The sequence below is a fragment of the Microtus ochrogaster genome, chromosome 1 (assembly GCF_000317375.1).
Source record: "Microtus ochrogaster isolate Prairie Vole_2 chromosome 1, MicOch1.0, whole genome shotgun sequence".
In the NCBI taxonomy this organism is placed as follows: domain Eukaryota; kingdom Metazoa; phylum Chordata; class Mammalia; order Rodentia; family Cricetidae; genus Microtus; species Microtus ochrogaster.
In genome coordinates, this window is record NC_022009.1 from 104,453,864 (window position 1) to 104,462,495 (window position 8,632).

At 44.6% G+C, this 8,632-nt stretch overlaps 1 protein-coding gene across 1 annotated transcript; it reads right to left on the reverse strand.

The window, feature by feature from the left end:
* Positions 1-2,833: 2,833 nt before the first annotated feature.
* On the reverse strand, positions 2,834-7,375 carry Rfxap (regulatory factor X associated protein). Its single transcript, XM_005343984.2, has 3 exons — positions 6,784-7,375; positions 5,031-5,138; positions 2,834-4,279 (listed from the first exon to the last, which is right to left on the reverse strand). The coding sequence occupies exons 1-3, from the start codon at positions 7,180-7,182 to the stop codon at positions 4,169-4,171; spliced, it is 618 nt and encodes a 205-aa protein (XP_005344041.1). The 5' UTR covers positions 7,183-7,375; the 3' UTR covers positions 2,834-4,168.
* Between the last annotated feature and the right edge of the window lie 1,257 nt (positions 7,376-8,632).

An 8,632-nucleotide genomic window follows, 5' to 3' on the forward strand; every position in this document is an offset into this window, starting at 1 on the left:
TCTACCCACTGCAAACCTGGGTCCAGTTGTCCTGGGCAGAGTGATGCAATGGAGAACTGCATCAGTCTGGTCTGCCCATAAGAGGCTGGATGCTTATCACCCTGTTTGAGTCAGTATTTGTGTGAGCCTTAACAAAAATAAGACATGGTTAGTTTGTTTCAGCCAGGTGATAATGTTAACAGCTGCCTTTTTAGCAACAATTTGGGTATTCTGTTACATAGCCAGCAAAGGTGGCAACCTCACTAGCATTTAGAATCCTCTTTTCATTGTCTTCTAAGGATCGAATTATCCCCATGACAACAGAAGGAACAGTAGCAAAAGCATTTTATAAACATTGCCTACTGGATGTCAAGCTCCTGCTTAATTCTGAATATGTTCCAGATATTTCATGTATATATTTAATAAAGCAAAATATTCCATGCATTCCACATCTTCTTAGCTGCTAGGATTCAGCAGCTGAACTGTACAAGGGTGGGTAACTTATGTTAAACATAAGTTCAAATGAGTATACAACAGACCACCAAGAGATGCCTTTGATCCAGCAGCCTCGCTTTCTGTCCTGAAAATGCTATACACATCTGGTGGTTCATGGTAGACAATGCTGTAAATACATGTTGGGCTCGTTTTTTTCTTTCCGACTTTAGATAACAATTCTATGTATGTGATCCGTGGTTCCTTAAGATGCTTATTCATAAGCTATCCTACTAGGAAAATGGGATTTTAAGACTTCATGCTGTAAAAACATTGGCGGCACTTTTTTTTAATCTTGAAGTAATCAGCATTTTATTTGTAATTTTAAGGATACTTTGCAGAAATTAGGGGTGGTTGACAGCCTCTCCCCAGCTTAGCGCCAGGCCACAACTAAATAAACCTTTGCATGATGAAGTATTGGAAGTAAAACGTGAACCTAATACACATCGTCAGTTGAGCATCCTACCTTAGCGACTCAGCATCGTGCATGTTAGTCAAGGAACGTGTATATAGTAAGAGCATTAGCAGGTGATGCGTCAAACACCTGGATGTGTAAGGAAAACTGTCACTCAGAATCATTTATTTTTCATATGCCGTGAAATATGTCTAATTGATTAAAATGTTTTCTAAGAGAAGCTTGTACAATTGTGGATGACTTGAAGCGTTTGTGAGCTGCTTTTGTTTCCCCTGCCCAAATTGTCCTATTGGTTCTAAGTTTTACCACTGTATGCTGGTTGGGGTTCAGAAAGCCTTGGTAAGGGGCAGAGGCTGCACAATGTACAATCAGTACTGTCTTAGAATACTGGGGTGCCTTTTAAACTTGGTAATCCACACTGTTACAGCTAAAAGTATCTTCACTTGTGGGTTTAGTGGCTTGGTATGCAAGCTAATATCCTCTCAGAAACAAAAAACCCAAACCTAGCATTTCCAGGTAAGCTGTTCATGGAGCCTAATGAGTTAAGCCCTCCCTTCTTGCTGCTGATTTAAAAAAAAAAAAAAAAGTACCACAAGACAGTATTATTTCAGAATTCTGAAAACCACAAGTCTGAAATCAGTCCCTGTGTGCCAATGCCAAGGTGCTGGCAGGGCTGATTCTGGAGATGCTGGAGGAAATTGCATTGTTTTTAAATCATGGGGGCTGGGCACATTTCCCTTTTCTTGAAACATCCAGTGTCTTCCATCCATCCACCATCACATCTACTTCCTGCAGGGTAAGAGCTTCCTATGTAGTCTTCACTATCTTCTCAGATGAAGTTCACCAATTTTAAAATTTGTTATCCGGTGAAAAATAACCCTAACAGCTAAGTGTATCAGTTACTCACTAGCATAGATATTGAGTTGACCACCCCAAACTCTGGCCTTCAATCCCAACCCCTCAGTAACTGTTCAGCACTGACAGGCCTACAGGGTGGTTTTGTACACCTTAGGCTTAGGCTGGCATCAGACTTACCTCGCAAGGGATGGATAGCTTATGTCACATAGCCTCAGTGGTGACATGTGTCAGGTTAATCAGACGGTATAACAGAGATTAGACCATAGACCTCACTGTGCAGGCTAGGGCTTGTTACTATGGTAACTAGGTGGGAGTCTAAATATATAAGTGTGAATGTTCAAAATGCTCAGAGGTTATCTTAAGGCTGGCACGCCATTATTTCCTGAACTAAGGGATAGGTAAAGAAAAGCCTGTTGGCGAAGAAGTTCTTTTTCTTCTACAGAAGAACTCATGAGTATATAGAATGGGGGAGTATGGATAAACTGCAGAGCATCTACTCTAAAGCAAGATCCTTATGGATTTTTTAAGGGATATAAATTTCCAATATGACAGGTAATAATTAAGCTGTATTGGAAATTATTCTAATTCCTACCTAAATTCACAAATGGGTATCTACTTTATTCTTAACACCCTAGAGAAAGACTCTGAAGCCCTTGATGATCTACTCTAGGGCTTAACAAGTATTTAAGCCACCTCCAGATTTTTAAAACATGGATCTATTTGTTTTCTCTATTGACGTCACATTTTTATAACTGAAGTATAAGCTGGGCTATTTTGTTACAAAAGTTAACAAGTTCTGTCAGGGATATCCACCCTTTCGGCCCTGCGACATGACACAGTCACTACAATGTGCTGGGCAGTCACAGCTGCCCTAGGACGTGTGGCCCATGGGCTTGCTGAGTGCAAGGCCTGCAAGTCTACAGAAACAATAGTGCTCCATTTACTGTAAGAACAGTACCAGACAGTAAACGAATTCCTCTATAGTCTACAGAAACAATAGTGCTCCATTTACTGTAAGAACAGTACCAGACAGTAAACGAATTCCTCTATAGCTAGTGTGAAGCTAAAGAAATAGGTACAAGAGACAAGTCAAAGGTCAACAACAGGACTTTAATGATTTTGGCAAAATGGTCTTTTTCAGGTACACAAGTGTACAGCACAAAATGGAGAAAAACACCCTTTTCCCTCTATTTGTTTGTTGTGGTGGTGATGCAGGGAATTGAATCGAGGGCCTTTGCACAGGCTAGGCAAGTGCTCTAAGGCTAATCTCATCCCCAGCCCTTGAGTACTTACTATAATAGCTGTAAGCTTAGCATCATGTACATTTCAGAGCCTAGGAACCAACCACACACTTCTGCAGAGTTCAGCCTGTGACACATTTATTAACCTACTCCTGGATATACTCTTGACATTTGAGTCTTCATCTCATGGTATTTTTGCCTTTTGAAAGTTTTCTTAGGAGCAAGTAAAAGAAAAAAATAATTCATGAATCTTTTAATAAATAGTACTTAGGAATAAGAGTTAAAGTTAGTTCTGAAAACCACTGACAAAATGTGGAGTGTTCCTCTATTTTCAGGATCTCCTTTATGAAGAACGTAAGAATAAATGAATATAAGAAAACCAATTCTGCCCTGGCCTTGGCGGGCTGAGATGTCTAAACTGTTGACAAATTCAAGAGATGGTCTGCCTTGGAGGAGAGAGACACAACAGTCAAGGTGCCAGCTTTGTGCGCTCTGTAGTTTACACGATCACTCTCTTCACAGGTGTGAGCACGCTCAGCTCTCACAGAGTCTGTCTGAACTGTAAAGAACGATTATTACGAGAACCTGACCTTGGCACTCTGACTTCAGGTTATCGCTGCAGCTGAGGTGCATTAATGGCAAGGGAACATCACAGACCCTGAAAACATTCAGTATTCCTGGCCCCTCACCCCAGCCTAGCTATGTTTAATGTCTCTAGGACAACCCTAAACACTCCGTTCCATGCCTCCGGAGAGAATCATGGTGCTGGATGAACTGATATTACTCTGAACTATAACTTCCACAGAAAGTAACTGCCTCATTAGCTCCAGTACGCACAACTGAAGAAAAACATTAAAAACTGTAAAGGTGATTTTTTTCAAACTCATAGCAATCTGGAAGGATTAGATGCAAAAATGCAATACTTATCTATCCCCAAATGCACACGCACATTTACAGGAAAATATTTTTGCTAACAGCCTCTCTCTACCTCTTTTTTTTTCTTTTTGAGAAAGAAGCTTGCTATGTAGTCCAGGCTGGCTCAAACTTGGGATCTTCTTGGCTCAGTCTCCAAAGTACAGGGATTGCAGGTGTGCACCACCAATGCCTGACTATCAGGATATCACCTTTATTATAAAAGTCCATCCATCCATTATAGTAAGAGAAATCAGAGTTTGTGAGCCACTCACACTGGTGCTCCTGGAAACTGCTGCTGTCTTTGCTCCAAAACTTGTTGATTTAATAGCTGCTGCTGTTTCTGTAAAAACTGGACAACTTCTGGACTTCTTAGTAATGACTTAAAGAGAAAAGAAGGAAAAGAGATTATTAATAGAATTAGCATATTTTTGTTGGTTGAGATCAGGTCTCACACCATAGCCAGGCTGGCTTTGAACTCAAGGCAACACCCCTGGCCTGAATCTTTCAAGTGCTGGGATGTTATAATAATATCAGCCTTTTATATCTAATTGCCTCTATTTTTCCTATGTCACTTTGCAGTTTTAATTTTCAGCACTGCCTTTGTCTACATTTTTATATTGTCAAGTTCAAATCTTTGCTTCACGATTCTTCAATATTATAACACCTCACTGTGGAATTTTGAGATGAAATCCAAATTCAATTTTTAAAAAAATTTCTAATAGTCTACCAAAAAATTTATGTAGTATGAGTTAAATTCTTTCCTTCAAAATTACTATCCAAATATTCCAGTATTTATTAAACAATCGCTTCTTTCCTGAATGACTTCTGATCATTCCTATCAGTTTTACATCAGAGACCCTTATTAAATACCAGTAATTATATCTCAATTTCATTACAGTACGATTCCATATATTTAGAGTGTTTTAGAATTTCATCTCGCTCAAACATTAGTCAGGAAGAAACAGGGCTCAGGGTGTTCCTTCCGCTACAGTCCTGGGGAAGGGGCATGGCCAGCGTGTCCAGAGGCACAGCACTATGCCTTCTGATGGCAGTGAACCACTTCCATCTTAGAAAGGGGAAACAGCTCCACTGAGAACATATCTGCATCTTCTTTACAAGAAAACACTTACCAGTCTTTTCTGATTTAACACTTGTTCTAACAGAGTAGGCCTTGCAGGGCGATCCCCGAAAGATCCTGTTCTTTGCTTGACAATGGAGAGTATGTTGTCTGCACTTTCCTGGGGTTAATGAAGAACATTTAACATGGTATTATAATCTACAACAGCAGGCCTTTCAGTGATAATGAACACATCTTTGATTTTCTTCCTTTTGTTCAGTTTCTGTGAAACTTTAGGAAAGCCTCTTGGTAAGTCACAGGCAGGGTGCTGGCCATTAATTCAGAGAAAAACCCCTCCCCGCAGGCTTTCCAGACAGGGTTCTGTAGTCTCCTTTGAAGTCTCAAATTGAAGATTTTGGGCAGAGGGTCTTACCTGTCAGCTGTTTTCAATATAACAGAAGAATGCCAAGCGAAACCAAATTCTCTCTACAGAACAATCTAAGTCAAAACAGTCTGCCTGTTTTTGGATAAAATAAATGAGTTGGGCAATCTACTGCTAAGGAGATGCTGGAGTCACACCTGATTCACACCCCTCAGGTGTGAAGGAGACAGTAGAATACTGCTTACAGAAGCAGACAATACAGCTTTCTGAGTAAAGCTAGAAGGGGCTGGAAATCACAGGTGTGAAGCCACCAGTGCGGAGTAAACAGGCAAGCTGCAACAGCAACCTTACCTGAGCCCTCAAATCCCACAAAAAACAAGCAGTTTGTTTTGGTTTGGGATTTTGTTTTTTGTTTTGGTCTTGCCCTTTTATCTACTGGCTCCTTATTAAAATATTCCTTCCCCCCTTCATTATGAGATATTTAGCAAACTTCGGTTATAAAAATCTTCCATACATACATACATACATGCTTTACATCTCAAAACTATAAAAGAGGATTCTAATATCACAGAAAGCAAAGACAACTTCCTCTAACTCTCTCCAGTTACCCTTATTTACAGGACAGTTTGGCTTATGTGCACAGAACATGCTAGAACGAACTGACTGACTTGACCCCAGTCAAGTGCACGCTGTAGGTGGGTTTAGGATGTTAATACCACAAAACCAAAGACACTTGTAGTAGAAATACTTTTGATTCATCTAGGCCCAGCTTCCACAAGTGGTAGAATTCCCCTTTCAAAAGGGATGTTTGTGATAAGGGGTGTTCCTACCTTTTAGGGATTCTTTTGTTTGTCTGTTTTAAACAGCTCAAACTTTTAGGTGGATTTTGCCGAGTATGAGCTGAAATGCACACCAATTAGAATTTTCACCTACCCCAAATAAAATCTGAAGAAACACTGATTGGGCATTGTTTTAAGGCCAACAAACAAAATAGCCAAAACTTGAGCGAGGTGAATAACGGCTCCAAGTCCATACCGCTACAGCAGAACCCCAATTAAGTGTACACTTGCTTTTACTCTCCCATGTGAGTCAGATCAAGCAACCCCAAAGTGTTTCGTGACCTACCACCCCACTAACAATCCAACTTTTTGGGGGTGGGGCGGGGTTAAGAAAAGGATAGGGGCACTGAAGTTACTGACAACCAAGGACGGGGTAAGTAAACGGGCAGGATGCCACACGGTAGAGAGTAGGCATAGGTTAATGACAAGAGGGGCAGATCACCTCCAAAGTGCCATCATCCGCTGGGGTTCTCGCTGTCTGCTCCCTTACCTCCCGGGAGTGGAAGATGAGCCTAGACCCTTGGGAGCAGGTGGGGGAGTCCCTGCATTTGTGAAGAGAGTGGAGTTGCACCCACCTGCCCTGGCCCGGGACCCGAGGCGCATACCTCCAGCTTGACATTGCCTGCGCTGGCCGCCGAGGCGCCGCCGGAGCCCTGGGCCTCTTCGCTCTTCTTCTTCTTGTACTTGTCCTTGTACATCTTGTTGCGGTGCTTCTTGCACATCCAGGGCTTGCGCTGCTTGGCTACCTGGCTGGTGGTCTCGCGGCAGCCCTCGTAGGTGCAGGTCTTGGAACCCCGCCTGCGCGCCCCGCCGCCGCCGCCCTCGGCACCCTCGTCCTCCAGCTCCTCAGGACTGGCCGCACTCTCGCCGCCGCCCGCCGGGTCCGAAGTGTCCAGCAGGTCGGCGTCGTCGTCCCCCGCCTCGTCCTCCGCATCCACCGCCGCTTCGCTCCCTGCCGGGCCCGGCCTTAGCGCGCCATCCGCCGCGGCCTCGTCTTGCCGCATCACTAGTACCGTCACCGGAGGGGCTGTCCCGGGACCGGGGGCGCCCGGCCCCGAACCCTCGGACACAGCCTGCGCCTCCGTGATGCCGCCAGAGCCCTGGGTCCGCCGCCGCGGCCCGTCAGCACTTGAAGAACACAAGTGTGTCTCCCCAGCCACCGGCGAGACGTCCGGAACCGGGAGCCTCCGGCAACCCACTGCGCCTGCGCGGGGAGAGTCAGCGAGCGGGCCCTTCTGGGCTCCGTGGGCGGGGCTGAGCAGCTGCCAGACAGCACCGATTGCGCCTGCGCAGGGCTTCCTCTCGAGACCCGTAGTACTCGGGTGGCTGGGTTAAATGGCCCGGTGGGCACCGACTGCGCCTGCGCGTGGTCGTCCGCTAGAGGGCGCTAGTCTGCCAGGCAGGGCTGAGCGGACGCCAGAAGCACCGACGGCGCCTGCGCAGCTGCCGACAGCTGGTCTCCGGGGCTACCCCTAGCTTGGGGGGCTGGAAATTAAGGCCGCGCTGCCCCCGGTACCTGGGCGGCGCCGGGAGACTCTCCCTGCCAAGCCACCATCGCTAAGGGGCTCAAAGATCTTCTCTAGTGGAACGCCCCCGGGTACATCAAGAAGGTTCCCGAGGGACCCCAAGAGGAGTTGGGGGACAACTGGAGGAGAAAGTGGTTTGGTTCACGCATCCCAGTCAAGCCCCGTCCTGAAATCAAATTCGGAACGTGGAGGAAAGTTTGCTCCCAGGCTCACGTTCAGTCAGCTTTCCTATCCAGTCCTGACCCCTCTGTCTTTGCTGGCACATTTCCAGTGGTGGGCTCGCTGGATCACGTGACAGTTCTAGTTTTCTTTTCCCCACAAGCTCCACGCTGACTTCCATGGTGGGTGCCCAGATTGGGGTGCACACCGGCCGTGCGCGAGGGGTCCCTTCTCTCCACATCCTCACTTCTGCTGCCGATCTTGTCTCTAATAATAACCACGCTTCCCACTGGGATGAGTTACATATATATTTTTACACACACCTATTGACTCTTAGTATCTTCCTTTATGAACTGCGATATCGCCCATCTCAATTGGATTGTTAGGTATCTTTCTTGTTTTTTTACTTATATCTTCATTATATTTATGCGAATTCCTTAAATATCCTGGGTGTTAATTACCGTCAGCTATTGTCTGCAAATATTTTCTCCGATTCTGGGGATTGCCTGTTCTCAGCCACAGTTTTGTAGTTGGATACTCATCCATTTTTTTCCCCACTTCTTGTGTTTCTGGGGTGTTTTTTTTTTTTTTTATATCGAATTAGATCTTTGCCCATTCCAATATCTGGGAACATTTGCCCTATCATTTCTAGTCCCATTTCACATATTTCACAGTTTTAGGTCTTATATTTCAACCTTCAATCCCTTTTGTGCTGATTTTTGTAAATAATGTGGGAGGTGCATTTAAGTATTTTCTTTCTTTTTAATAT